This window comes from Tubulanus polymorphus, chromosome 6 (genome assembly GCF_964204645.1).
Source record: "Tubulanus polymorphus chromosome 6, tnTubPoly1.2, whole genome shotgun sequence".
Taxonomy (NCBI): Eukaryota; Metazoa; Nemertea; class Palaeonemertea; order Tubulaniformes; family Tubulanidae; genus Tubulanus; species Tubulanus polymorphus.
Window position 1 is genome coordinate 12,075,794 of NC_134030.1, and position 15,471 is coordinate 12,091,264.

At 37.0% G+C, this 15,471-nt stretch overlaps 1 protein-coding gene across 1 annotated transcript; it reads left to right on the plus strand.

The window, feature by feature from the left end:
- The first annotated feature begins 2,051 nt into the window (after positions 1 to 2,051).
- LOC141906734 (glutamate decarboxylase 1-like) lies at positions 2,052 to 14,111 on the plus strand. The gene is made up of 14 exons (XM_074796041.1): positions 2,052 to 2,244; positions 3,504 to 3,743; positions 5,680 to 5,770; positions 5,850 to 5,956; positions 6,057 to 6,172; positions 7,344 to 7,423; positions 7,612 to 7,783; positions 8,741 to 8,805; positions 9,007 to 9,085; positions 10,999 to 11,148; positions 11,858 to 11,907; positions 12,057 to 12,111; positions 13,177 to 13,266; positions 13,854 to 14,111. Exons 1-14 carry the CDS (start codon positions 2,052 to 2,054, stop codon positions 14,034 to 14,036), a joined length of 1,671 nt encoding a protein of 556 aa, XP_074652142.1. The 3' UTR covers positions 14,037 to 14,111.
- The last annotated feature ends 1,360 nt before the right edge of the window (positions 14,112 to 15,471 follow it).

The following is a 15,471-nucleotide window of genomic DNA, read 5'->3' on the forward strand; positions in this document are numbered from 1 at the left end:
CCCCCCCCCTGCTCAGCTACCAAAAATGTTTTTTAATCGTTCTCTTGAAGGAATGTATTCAAGACAAAGTGGGCGGACAGCACCAAATAATCGGTACCATATCATCTTATGTTTGGCCAAACAATATGCCATATATGCCCCTATCATTAAACATTTTAGTCGGCAGTTTAACATTTTTATGAACCCTCTGCTGGAAAAAATCCTGGATTCGCGCATGGCCTCTCATGGAAATTTTGCAACATGTACGCCATGTTATTCCAAGGTATTTCAACTAAAATAAATTTCACTAATGACCTTGAACTACGACCTTTTATTCCCAAATATTAAGAAATACAAATTCTACCTATCACACAACATGTTAAGGTCACTGATCTCAAAGCCGGATGCATATACGGTCGTTCCTACTGGCGTAGGTGAACACAATCATATTCAACTTCGTACATATTCATTTTCAGTCAAGGCACTCTCGCGTTCAGAACTCTGGCTCCCATTTTTAAGAGTTAATAACAACCATTGTACCCGGGTAACATTTGTAACCATGTACCCATTGTAACCATGCTTTTACACGTCAGTTGCAGACTTCAATACATTGACATTGGATTTATAAATTTCGGGGATCTATGATGCGTATCTCGTCAATATGGCGTCGTACGTGCATAGCTTCGACGGGCCCATGAGAACGTCTTACAGAGCCATAAGGACATTCTATGGGTTTACGTTAGTTGAAGTTTGCTCGATTTAAATTTCCCGTTAAATACTCGATGTGGGTGGTGCGTTTAATTCATACCTTAATTACTTTGTAGATTGAGCTTTCGTTGTTACTGTTAATTCAATGAATTTGAGGAATTCGGCTCTGCGCCTCACATTTTAGAAAACTTTAAAACTATAAATTCGAAATCTCAAAATTGTTGAAACCGCATGAAATAGACTTAGAAACCACATTTATTCTTAGCAATACTCTTACGATGAAATTAATCAGGGGCCTGGGATACAATACCCACTGGGTGAATGCTCTATTGATTTCAACGATCAAAGCACGCCTGCGATAAAGATCGATAATTTTGAAATAAACTCACTACAATCATAGATCATGGCATGAGCTTCAGCAATAGGGAATTTTCCAGGTGTCATTCTCAGGTGGTCCTATGGGTACCGCATTTGTTGTAAAGACTTTGATATTTCTTACACTAAGATCTTTTTTCTGACGGTGTTTGTTTCATTTTTCTCGGATGCAACAAGTAGACACAGTTGCCGTTAAAAATGTAACTTTTAGGAAGGCGCCTCAAAAATTTCAGGCCCGAATTTAGGCGGTCCAAACGACATCGTTCAATCGTTTCTCTATTGAATATAGGGTATTTGCAGTGTCGACATTTTTTTAGTTTTGGCACAAACACGATTTTAAAGATATTTCCTAACTGAACTAATTATTTTGCGATGCTGGGGATCATGTTTATATACATTCCAAAGATCAAAAGATCATCTTCAAAATTTCCCATGTTATTTTGAGAAATAAATCAACCAAAAGCTGATTTTGTAGAATATAAATTCGGCCAACGAGATTAACATCGGGATAAGTTTGGAACAGCAGGTGATTCGATTTGGGGCCACGAAAGCTGATCAAAAACCAAAATCGTGTAACTCACGAACAGTAAATACAGAAGTAAAATGGAAATAGTACAAATAAATCTTGTCTAGCTTATCCTCGCTAAAATAGCTGTTACGTTACTAATTCCTCTATTTTTCTGCCTTTTTGATATTTCATAATTCATCGTTAGTTCCGATCTGCGGTGCTTGCTCGGAGTTAAGTCAGCCTGTGTCTACTACGAAATTTATGCCAATTTGTTCTACCAGCGATTGCGTTTCAGCCAATCGTTAGCCTCCCAATGATTTTTCTTAGCTGGATAAGAAAGTATCACGGAATGAGTGGGAATAGATTGCACTCACATCTCGTCGTTGTATTCAATCACTATTTCCAGTACATCAGCGGAATACCTGTCACCTTTTAAATGAATAAGAATAAGAAGGAATATTTCAAATCTAAAACAGCAAGTATGTCCTTCGATATGGGCCTTTTAACAATCAATGATACTTCTGTAGAAGATCAGTCGAGGAAGGTTGCTCAACTGATTTGCGGGAAAATACTTGAAAACCAGGATACGGAAAATAAGAAACTCAAAGTCGAAACTGAGGAAGATGAGAAATCTGAACCGGATTGGTCCAGATTTGAATCAACGTACGCGAGAGGTATGTTAAATCAAACGATGTTTAATGTCCTTTATTTCTTGTCATACTTACGTCCGAATGAAGTGGAATACTTTGAAATGATTGCTATTCTTTGATCGCATATTACAATGTACTTCTAAATCGAATATTTATATTTCACGTAGTCATAACGGTATCTACGTTATTTTTTATCAGCGATATTTGATTATTTCGTTATATGAATGTTTGAGAATATATCTGTAAGAATAAGTAAACTTCAGTACGTACGTAATATTCTAATCATAATTTTTGACAATTGGAATATATTCTGCAAAGATAAAGGTAATCATCTTTGTTCTTCGAAAAAAATTTCCAAAATATAGATTTAAAATACATACGTATATACAAAATGAATAAAACAATCTCTCTGAATTTTCGTTCACAGTACTACTTACTTAATAAAGACCTATTTTATTATGTAAATTTTGAAAGTTAGTAGCTACACATAAACAAATAAGTACAAAAACCGAAATCACGAGGGATTGTGATTCAATTACGAGGGATTGTGAGTGATTCAATTTATAATATTTGTACATACAATGCGATATTGATCTGTTGGAGCAGGTGCATTATTTAGTGTGAACTAGGCTAATGCTATGGCACGCATGTCAACCCCTTTCATCATTTGTCGGTATTGAAACCGACAAGCATAAGGTACAATGACACCGGGTATGATTCCTATGCGCACTTGTTATGGTTATCGGTTCTTTTGTTCAAACATCATTACGAAAATATAAGCGCATCGTAGTTAGGCATAAGTCAAACAATAAACAATTCTAATTAGGTTCATGGCAAATTTGAGTTCAATTTATGAGGCCGAAATCATTTTTGTGTCGCGTTTAACCGGGAAATAGTTTTACGAAATTCTAGATACCGGTACTACGCTGATAGTACGTAATGCTAAATCAAAAATGTCGTTTGCATCGCAAGAAAAACGTTAGCTCAAGTTTTAGATCATTAATTCTGGAAACGCACGAACCAATCAATTCTTTTTGGTAGTCGTGATCTAATACGCACATCCAGCAGTTGAAGTATGTATAATCATTAACTTACATCTAATTGTCGCAACTTGAGGGCTCTCATAAAACGCACACAGCAGAAGTGTATCGGTCATTAATCTGATGACGCTTGAATAACCTGTGTTATTTTCAAGAAACATTCCATCTCCAGCTTCCCCTACACGGTTTCAGATTTATTCACCACACTGCTATCTAGAATTGAAAATCTCTGTTTCGTTACAGAATTATATCCGGCTATCGATGGCGCTGACACAACTGTCGAGTTCCTAACCGAAGTAGTAGATATTCTTATCGACTATATAAAACGAGTGAATGACCGTTCTTCAAAGGTACTGGATTTCCATCACCCGCACCAGTTGAAGGAAGCCCTCGACCATTGCCTCGAGATTCCCGAAACCCCTCGCGACCTCGAACAGGTCCTTAGCGACTGCAAAGAAACGTTGAAATATGGAGTGAAAACAGGTTCGTAATCATTTTATTCGCATAGACGCAGGTGCAAAATCCCAGAAAGATATATCGCTGCAATGACAATACATGTGTATCATAAGTGAATTTTAGTGGATTTGATATTCTTAAAGAGTGTTTCCCTGCAACTCTCAACTATCCTCTGCTTTAATAATGTCTTCGATTTACTGTCTGCAATTAACTGTCACAGATTCTTTATTCTCACATTCGAATTTCAACTACCGATTACTCCAATCTACTAAATTCATTGCCAACTTGTGAATTTTGAAAGATGTTCATGACGATTCAGTCAGCATAACTGCCATTATGTATATAGTGTGTAACTTTGAAGTTCGCTGATATTCGTCGGCGTACTGGGATGCGTAACGATCGATATGAAACCATCTGTGAATTTCTCAAGAAGGATTGTCATCCGGATAGAATCACTTAACATGCGCCGAAATGAGGACTAATCGCCTCGCAAAGGACTTTCTAGAGATACTATTTCTTAAGCGATTATTCGTCTCAGAATGGCCGTTTCGTTCGCAATACAGCCAATGTCCTGTAAAACAAAATAAATCAAATACATTTCTAAAATGCAGGCAGGTAATGCCAATAATAAATGTATTCATATTTTGAAATGCAATCGAAATTCAGTCGCACTCTCCTCGCCTTAGATAAAGCTTGTTCAAAATATTTGGAATGATTTCCTTTTTTCATTCCCTAATATAATGATGAAACCATCCTTCGACAAAACCACCACGAACCTCTTACCGGCTGTGCCATGGATCCCGGGGGAGGAAATCAATAACGAGTCTTCCTAAAGGAAGATGTTGGCGAAACTAAACAGAGGTATATCAATAACCAGATAGGGAGCTTACAAGATGGAAAAGCTTACAATAGAACAGAAAAACTGCAGCAAGACGATATCTACATCTTTGATCACTTTACACGACACATTCTTTCCTTCAGGGGCGCATCTCACAATGTGATTCAAAACATTATACATAGAATAGGATTGTGTTCGTATTTCTTAATTTACCATACACACAAATCTCGTGCTTTTACCCATCTTCTAGGAGCTGAGTAGAAGCATTCTATCCGTAACGTTAGTGTACCACTGGAATTTTATTTTTTGATCGTCAATGTAGATTTCTATACGTAATTCATAAACTGCACCGAGTACGAATTGATTTTGCTTGATCGTAGATTAATAACTTTCAAATATCATACCTTTTAGATGACAATAAACTTCCATACCTAGGCCAATATATTCTAGGCTTATTAAACCAAAGGCGACTACTTTATCACATCACTGATCTGGAAATTTGAGAAATCTTAGGCTTAATACAATGTTTGCGTACTGAATGAAGAATTATCGATATCTGAATTTGTAAAAAGCTATCCATGCGATGAATTCATATTTTCAGGTCTAAGATTTTTGAAGCATCTGTGATATCATTAATATACAATAGAAATAAAAGGGATCGTTGAATTGAACCTTGTGGTATTCCTGAAATAACAGGTTTAAAATTTGATAATGCTGAGTTAATGCTGTTTATTGGTGTCAATCTGTTAGGTACCTCATAAACCATGTGTTCGTAATACCTCTTATGCCATAATGATTAATGATTCATTTTGTACAGTAAAGTCGAATGATCTATTGTATCAAAGGACTTTTAAGATCAAGTAAAATAAGGGCTGTAATTTTGCCATCTTCATATTATTCCTCTCGGTCAAGTATATTGCATTTGATTAATTTTTCACCCAAAGTAAATTTAGTTACGAAATTCGTCATAACGCTATTAAAAGCGTTTCAAGTTAATGCGTACGTATCCAATAGAAATCATTCTTATGGCGATGTAAACTTGATTGGTAGGTTTGCCATAAGGAGTAACGCTGAACTCAATTATGTTCATTGAATATTACAAGATTAATATTTACAATTTCACAGGGCATCCAAGATTCTTCAACCAGCTTTCGAGCGGATTGGATATGATTGCCGTCGCGGGAGAATGGCTAACGGCTACAGCCAATACTAATATGTAAGTAATTGAACAAGAAGTGCCCAGTGATACAAATAGAAATTTTAACAAATACATGTACATACATCTGAATTTCCAGGTTTACATACGAGATCGCACCAGTCTTTACGTTGATGGAAGAAGTGACACTTCAGAAAATGCGAGAATACATAGGCTGGCAAGAAGGTGACGGAATATTTGCACCAGGTGGGTAACTGCAAAGGATTTCTCCAAGTGAATCATTCTGGTAACTACAAATTGATTTTGCTCTAAACATCCGATACATTGAGCTTAACTTTTTTTCTAGGGGGTGCGATATCGAATCTGTATGCGGTTCATGCAGCACGTCACAAGTTCTTCCCAGAATGTAAAGTAAAGGGTATGAAGGCAATTCCAAGAATATGTATTTTTACGAGTGAACAGGTTTGTTTAATTAGAAATAGCAAACTCTTCGATATCATACTACGTAAGTCACTTAACGAGCAGTTCGGTGGAGACGATCATCTTTATTCAACGAAAATATAAGCTGTGATAAAATTGTGATTAAATCTGTCGATTTACGGGACATTTCAACATGTCACCAAGCACTTTAACTTATAGCAAGAGGATTTCCCAATAAAGGAAGTAAGCTTCCTACGATCAATCAGATGTCGGAATGTTTTCCAACATTTTACTGCCCGCCCTTTCACGTGAATGCACGATAATTCATCAAAGCGAAAATCTGAAGCAAGTAGCAGTTTAATCAATGACACATTTGGTGAAGCAAATTGCATATATTCTCGGATATGAAGCCCGAGGTGACAGAAACATGTGCTGACGTAAAGTATCGATATTTCCTGTGAATAAATGTGTCGAACACAAATTGCAGTCTGGTTAGACGTATCTTTGTATTTTCTGGTGATGTACACCGTAAGGAAATACTGATCACCTAAAACATTAATTGTTCTAGACATTACGATATTGCGTTGAAATCCGAAATGCTAGTACACATACGTTATTTGATGCGTAGATAATCAAACTAAATACGTTTTTGTCAGGCCATAGGGTGTTTTAATTTTGATATGAATATCAACACGATATCGCGAATACACTGTCAAGATCAAAAACTTAATATTTTACTCGTCAAAACTTATTTTGACACGTATGACACGTATTAATGGTGTTTTGATTTCGACAGTATAACATTAGTGTTTGACGCATCAGATACGTATAATGCTTTAATTTTGACAGAATATCTACATACCGATTGTGGATGCGTCAAATGAATTAGTTTTGACGATAAACCATGATAGCGATTAGGTTTTTTTGAGTATATCGGAGATCGGTTTTGATGCGTTAATTGTGTTGTTTTGCTCGTCAAAATGCCTAAATTGAATGTAGTCTTGGCGGGTTAAGAAAATCGAAGTAAAATATGCAAGGTTGACGAGTGAAATGCGAAAGTTTGACGGGTAAATGTTTGATTTTGACAGTACACCTATATATCATAAAAAAAGATGATCAGATGATACATGCATCGAATCCAACAACTATTTATATAATTTCAATTGTTAACGCTTGGACTGCGGGACGTAACAGCAACTAACATACATTTCAGAGTCATTTTTCATTGAAACAAGCTGGAGCAGTACTAGGATTTGGCACGGAGAGTGTCATTACTGTAACTTGTGATGAAAGGTAAGAATTGGAATATTTATCTTAGAATTGAATATTTTACATGCCCGTTGCGTCACTGATTTTATGGGCAGTTCGTTTTCTCGACGGTCAAAGGCTCGAAGGCAAATGCTTATGCTTGCCTTTTTATCTGATTCGTATGGTACCCGGTACTGATTCATATCTAAATTCGGCGCTACTTATCTATTTAGAGGAAAAATGATCCCCGATGTTTTAGAAGAGAAGATACTAGAGGCGAAAGCGAACAACATCACCCCGTTTTTTGTGAGTTGTACAGCTGGTACAACGGTTCTAGGAGCATTCGATCCAATCAAATCCATTGCAGAAATTTGCGAACGGTACAATCTTTGGATGCATGTTGACGTAAGTTTCTCAAAAGCAAAAAGATTGATTTCGAAGTCCCATTTTACAAAGGTTATCGTGATTAGATTGAATTTTGTGAGTTATTGACGATGAGAATATTACCATTAGTGACAAACAATAATTTCACTAATAGCTCTCTGGTAAATAAGCGATTTGCACGCACGTGTATTTCAGCCTACAGTTTTATTATCTTTCATACATATCACTGCTATTTATTACGCACGTACGATGCGATATTTTGCAAATTCACGCTTTTTTCATTTTTCTCGGGTATATGTTGATGTAGAGGTTCTCTACGCAAGAACCTCTTCGGTGGCGCTGAAAGTGTATCAACATTCTAGCGTGCGATTTCTTTGTAGCACGTCTTTCGTGACTTAATTCGCGCTATAGACTGGCTGTGACACCTTTCAAAACGTTTTACCGCCAAGCGACAATTATACTTAACTGTACACCATCGTCATCGACTCTATTTCACTAGCACTATGACATTCTAAAGGGTATTGAATATACGTAATCTTTGTAAGAATATATAGGTACAAAGAACTTCAGAGAATTTCCAAATACAGTTGTTTTAAGCCAGCATTCTTTTGTGCATCTTTGATACGTTGATTTTCAACCCATTAACATTTCGCATTTTTTTCTGGACGCTGTTCCCAGATGGAACCAAGGCTTAACGAAGTGCGGCTTAGTAAGCGTTTAAAACTGGAGTTTGGGAGGGGGATCCTGTCCTACATAGAAGGCCGGGAGATTGTGTTGTTGTGACGGTTGCTGTGTTTATCTTGACGAATATGTTTTACTTCTGGAGAATCCTTAATAAGAATTGCCACCGAATCCCCGAAAAAGTCAATAAAGATTCTTTCCCGATTCGAGTCGAATCATAGAAATAGAATGCGTTACTGCAATGGCTTCTCCTTATAAGAAAAGCGTACGTTATATTTGGACCGTATCTATTTGTAGTGCGCATGGGGTGGTGGTGTATTGTTGAGTTCGAAGCACAGACATGTGACAGCAGGTATTGAAAGGTAGGCGCATAAGAATGCGATGACTTCGACATTAATATTTCAATTATTCTAATTTTCAGGCAAATTACTAACCATTTTTTCCGGCCATATAAATAGTGACTACGATTATCTCACTATTACCAATCATCTCGATAAATGATTGTTTAAAAAGGTGTTTGTTTACGATATGACGTACGTAAATGCCGTATGCTCTATTTTCAGGGCGGATTCGGTCACTTGGAATCCTCATAAGATGATGGGGGCAACTTTACAATGCTCAGCTGTATTAGTGAAAGACAAGGTAAGAATAAAAAACATTTCGTTGATTGAGCACATACATATATTTTCATATACAGTTTGATCTGTTTTGCAAATAATTGATTTTTTGATTGAAAATTTTAGTCACTTTGGCCTCAGAATTATGGTTTTTCCAAATATAGATATTTGCAAACGCGTTGGAAATTTATTTTGAGCAGTTGAAAAATATACAGAAAATTATTCATTACTAATTCGGGATCATCAACTAAAAGAAAAAAACTGTGATCAGTAAAAGTAAACAGCAGTACTGGTTAGAAAGGGTCTGGTGCTGTGCTACGTTAGCAATGTTCATAGAAATATCGATGCCCTCGACATCTTGCACGAAAAGTTTAAGTCTAAATGCCGAAGACCAATCATCTTGATGTTGCATACGTGTGGGTAGATCGTACACAAGATGACCCGTGATCTTTTTTGTGACAACGAGGTTGGCCTGAATTCCGAACCCTGTAGCTTCTGGATCCTTTGGCTTTTTGATTGAAGTTCGTGATGGGTATATTTTTGGGAAGGGGTCTTTAACATTATCCTCTTACATTTAACGATGGGCTTTTGATGATAGACAACACAACATCACCTCACATGGAACAGCGATGACGCTTATTTTTTTCTCCCCACCAGAGGGCGATAGACATTGAATCTTATACACGTAACCTCTTTATATTGGTGCCTACGCATAATTCGTAGCTACAATCAATTGCAAATATGTAATTCATAACATGTTATATGACCACGATGATTAATAAGTATGGGTTCGGTATCATAAAAATTCAGTTCAATGAGTTGAGCGAATTTTGACAACGTTCGTCACATTAGCTTTTACTGCGTTCTTCGGTCAGTGTTAAAGCAATTGACCGTTGACGGTCGACAGCTCTAGAGTAAACGATGAGAAGCGGTGGCAAACTGTTGATCTGTTTAATACAACCGAAGTGTCAGTCTTTTCATATGCCCTTAACTGCCATTTTTTCATTATTTTCATTGTTTCTCATAAATCCAGTGCGTACGTAGATAATCATAAGATTTACGGTTGCTAATTCGGGCCAAATTTTCACATTGCCCGTTTCTTTGTTTCATAGCGCGAGAAAAAAGCAAAGGTCAACTGCCAGAACCAGGTGCAATTCACACACTATCATTTTACTCCTGCTAAAATTTACCAAATGGGCCTGTGCCTGTTTGGCCCGACCAAAAACGTCGGACCAGGTCCGAACCAAATTTTAGCACGGGGCGAATATTGCGTTTGAATAGCAACTGGTACGGAAGTGACTCACTTAGCATTGTTAAGTGTCGAGTGAGTGATTTGCGTGTGAGCGCGCTTTCCAAGTAGGCCAGATTTGGCTGGGGCCGGATCCCTGGCATTCTAGCTGCTCGTGTGAACAGTTCTTCCGGGCCGAAATGCTCGTGTAATCGCGGCATACACCTATTGAGGATCTAATTTTATAAAACGTCTTTCTATTCCATATTACTGCGCTTTCATATTTCGTAAAGCATCGCAATATGATGCCGCATATCGGACTTAGGCCAGATATTGTCCAACGTCGCTTCATACAAAATTGTCAGGGGTTGAAATTTGAACACAAAAATACTGTTTTTTCCCGTGTGAAACATGTATTTTCAACTGTGTACGCGTTGGGCTTTATTTCGAGAATTTCTCTCTTCTGAAAAAGATATCCACTTACACGAGGAAACCGTAGTAATGTTATTCGATACAAGTGAATTGTAGAACGAGCGATGGGACCTTCTGTTTATTTGTCTATCATCAAAAAATAGTTTAATACGACCCACTGTTATTGGAAAAGAATTATTTTGCTAAATTCTATTACAAGTGATACGAATTCTCGTGAGATAGGTCAATGATTATTCGAGGTGTTAGTGGTTTAACCGTTTCCCTCTATTTTACATTAGAATATACTGGCAAGTTGTAACTCAATGCACGCTGACTATCTATTCCAACAAGACAAACATTATGATACCAGCTATGACACCGGTGACAAAGCAATCCAATGTGGGAGACATAATGACGTATTCAAACTTTGGCTCATGTGGAGAGCGAAGGTAGGAAAAGCTTGATTTACTTTATCAAATGTAGAAATCTGGGAAGCATTAGCACAGATTATACTAAAAAAGTGATGCGTTATATATTTATTCTTGCTTTTGAATATTGTTCGCGTAAAACACGAAATAGCGATTTATATCGAATTCTTCCCTTTTATTTCCTGCGACAAATATAAATCATTCATTTTCATACGGACATGTTAAAGCACCCGATGCGGTTAATGAACCAAATTATAGGTTGATCCCGTGCGGATATCATACAGTCGTTTGAACCCTGATAACCGTCAAACGACGCTTTTAGTTATATGTGGTACGTTTGACATCTATCTTATGGAATAAGAAGTTTATTTCCCTGAAACATAGCTTTCGTCTTAGTGAAAGCCTACGAATACCAATACTTGTATTGCACATTTGTAAATGTAGAAATGTATGGGGAAATTATATTTGTGCTTTTATGAATAGGGAATTAATCACCCAGCATGAAAGGTGTGCTGAGAAAAAAAGGTACAGCTTGGAATGGAGTTAACATCGTTGACGTTTATTTTCAGTTTTATTTGTGAACGTTTGAAATGCAAAATTATTGGCGTTTTGAAAAGAAATTAAATGCGATTAAACTAAATTCTAAGGTCTACCGTAGCTTTCGTCATATTAAGACGTGACAAACTGTGATTGTAACTAACTCGACGATGCATTATCGTGTTATTTCCAGGGCGAATCTGGATTTGAATCACAGATAAATCGGATATTTGACTTGGCAAGGTAACATCTGCATAATGCACCATGTATATGTATCTCAATACAAAAAAGAATCTTAAAGAAATATTTGATTGATCAATTTCCTTGATCACGATGAAAGCCATGGCATCACAGACTAATTGGATCTGATAGTTCAGTTTCTTATCTTCCAGGTATCTGAGAGACAGTCTTCGTATGCTGGAGGGCTTTGAACTAGTTTTGGATGAGGTATGAAAGATCATTAATGAGCTCAAACAAACTTCAATAAATTCCCCTTCACGCAACAAACGTGCACTGTGAAAAAGTTCGCGCACGAAAATAAGCGCCTGATCTTATATAAAAGAGATTTCACATTGACTTCATCATTTTTTTACCTTTTCTTCACAATATTTTATATACATGATTGTGTAGTCGTGTACTTAGTCCTAAGACAGATATTGCCCCTCTTATTTATTTGGTCTCTAGATTTGATTTATTTGATTTGATTTGATATGGTGTCCCTTAGAAACCCACTGCACCTGCCGGGAATGAAACAGGGGTGTAATTGTGGAATAAGGAAATCGATTTACATTGAGTGATCGGTCGAATTTACAGAACATTTTGCTTCAATCGAAGTACATAATTTCGGTTCCGGTTCATGTAAACAATCTTCCACCCAGCCTGAACCGGCAATCGACTGTGTGGGGTTGATTTTGTTGGCTGCCTTATTAAGTACATCGAGATTTGCAAGTAACTAATAGGGCTGAAGATCAAATTGTCAGTTTTCATATTTTATCGTCTTCCACATGTAAATAGTCTTATTTAGTTATTTTAGTTTTTTGGTATAGATGATAGCCCTCTATATTGTTTGTCCCGCGTGTTGACTTGATTTTATTGATTATTAAAAAGCATCCTCCTCGGCAGGGATTCGAAGCTGATGGCATTGCGACTCACCACGGCACGAAACCCTATACCACATTAGCCACATTTCAATTCAGCCTGGGTTTTCCATTTCACGGTTTATCGGTGAAATTTTCCAAGGCAAATTTCACCGATTTCACTTGTATTTGACAAGAATACCGGCAATGTGATTGGTATTGCAAGTTTTCTAGCGCTAAACATGCGCACCCGTAGTGTGGCAGGGTTTCGTGCCGTTGCTGAGTATTGATGCCATCAGATTCGAATCCTTGCCGGAGATCGGATGATCGAAGTACATCAAAACGAAAATTATACAGATACGGGTGTTGTCCTGGAATCCGAAGTATAGTTACATCGATGTGTAATTGTACGAGTTAACAAATATTTTATTTCTAGCCTGAATATACTAACGTATGCTTTTGGTATATACCGAAATTCCTGAAGGGAATACCACAAGGAAAATTGAAGGATGACAAAGTTAATAAGGTATGGAAGCGTCCTCGATCCGGTTCCACAGTTATGAATTCTGATTGGGAATAAACTAATTTCAACTCGAAAGATAAATCTAACTCAGACTGTGGAACTGGGATAGAATTATTTCTCAAAATTTTGATGGTTAAACTATATTCAAAATTAGTCTGCGAACCCTATTGTTATTCTCCTGAATCCAGTTTTACAGTTGTGGGAGTTAACTCCAAGTTAAGGTTGGTTCATTTCCCAACTCCGATTCGTCTCCAAGCTGGGTCCTGTAATAGGCCGAGGGTCTTTCAGCTTTTCGCCGAAAACCCAATCGTAATTTTTCCGATTTGTTTGGCTGCGGCAACTAAGTATTACAAGACTACAGTAGAACAAACGCCATTTTGTATTTTAAGCGCATTATGACACTTCATGGGCACCAGGGTTAGTCGCTCGTGCAATTTTTAGTTCATTGTAAAATTCTTACAAGTTTGGTGCTAAATATTGATGTGCTGCCCATAAAGGAAGTTTTCTTTAGGATAATTATTTGTGCAGAAATTATCTATACTTATAGGGGCTAGCAATTTTGACATGGAAAGTCTCTTAAATAATTTCAGATTGCGCCTAAGATAAAGTCAATGATGATGGAAAAAGGAACCACAATGGTCGGTTATCAGCCTCTCGGAGAAATTCCGAATTTCTTCAGAATGGTAATTTCAAACCCAGCTTCAGAGAAATGCGACATTGATTTTTTGCTAAGTGAGATATCTCGACTTGGTGAAGAAATTCAACCGTTCTAGACTATATCCGTAGACGTATAATGGCCCAAGCGTAGATCACGGTGAATAGTGGCACGGGCAGATTAGTGACTTACATCTTAGTAAATGAGACTTTAACCTAACCAAAATGTATCAACGCGAAATGAAATTTGGTTTACCTTTGTATACTTAACCGAAGACTGGTGTACATGTATAATCAAAGATGGACAAACATTACTGTCCCGGAAGTGCGGTTGTTCTTTTAGCCAAAGTACAGAATGATCCTGCCCATCGCTTTTTCCACAACATTCTTTCTACGCTTGGGTCAACGGAATTCAGTTCTACAGTGGAACCTTCACGGGCCCAGAAAATATGTTCGTTGTAAGGCCACACCAAAAAACCTGTTTCTCGGGCTGGGCAATCACTAAAATGGGTAGGCAGGGATTTTTTTCTTTTTATAGAAAAAGATTGTGAATATTCTTTTGAAAATGGGATAGGTCGCCGTAAATACTTTTTACTGGACCAAATCTTTAGTCAAGAATATGATTAACAGCTAGTAAACCACAATGATAAAAGGAAATCGAGGTGTTTGTACAGAACTATATTTTGAACATATTTCACGGAATTCCTGGAATTTACAATCTAAGGTTGATCATTGTCCGATTAGCAAAGTTGTCTGAGCGTGGCTGCACCATTTCCAGAATCAAATTGTTAAATCCGATGTAATAAGATATTCTTACGATGTTGATCTCAGTGCCGACATCACGATTTGAAGAAGGAAATATATACGAGAATGGAGAATTTGGTAGTCGGTCGGCCACATATATATTTTTGAAAAATGTTAGTTCACCCAAAATTTTGAAAAAGGATCGGTAGGCAATTAAATTTTATTCTGAAAATGATTAGTTGGAACGACGAAATATCGGGTCGGTTGGGCCCGAGAAACGGGGTTTTCTTTTGGTGTGGCCTTAGAATTAAAACCGATAGTTTGTTATATCCAGTATTGGATTAATCAAATCATTTCTTATACTTGGGACGAAATTCTATATTTGTTATATCCGATGAGTCGTTGTTTCCGATTTCGTTATAACGAGGTGCCACTGTAGTACCACCTAGAATTCTCTCAAGAATAATATCTGAATGTTCTGTAATTAGTCAACATACACGTAAGTCTTCACCAAATACATGTATCATATAATGATAGTAAAGTTTAAACCAGTGAACCTTTAAATCTGGATGTAATTCAAGTACCGATAATGTTGTTCGATTGTATAGTATACGAGTAGTATCGATGTATAGAATATCTGTGAATAGAACTGTTAAAGTATATATCTACTGTTATGATAAATGGTTATAAATACAATATGAAGAATGATATCATTTGGACACATTGCTTATGAAAATGGGTTCCAAGAAATTCTAGGTTTGATTTCTGCATGAACGAAATGAACGAAAAAGATGGGTTTTCCTTTTCGAA

Excerpts from the sequence above, each read along its gene's own strand:
- LOC141906734 (XM_074796041.1), top strand. The coding sequence starts at position 2,052 with ATGTCCTTCGATATGGGCCTTTTAACAATCAATGATACTTCTGTAGAA. Across the intron at positions 8,806-9,006 it reads GTGACAGCAGGTATTGAAAG|GGCGGATTCGGTCACTTGGA; the intron begins GTAGGCGCATAA and ends CTCTATTTTCAG. Across the intron at positions 9,086-10,998 it reads CTGTATTAGTGAAAGACAAG|AATATACTGGCAAGTTGTAA; the intron begins GTAAGAATAAAA and ends ATTTTACATTAG.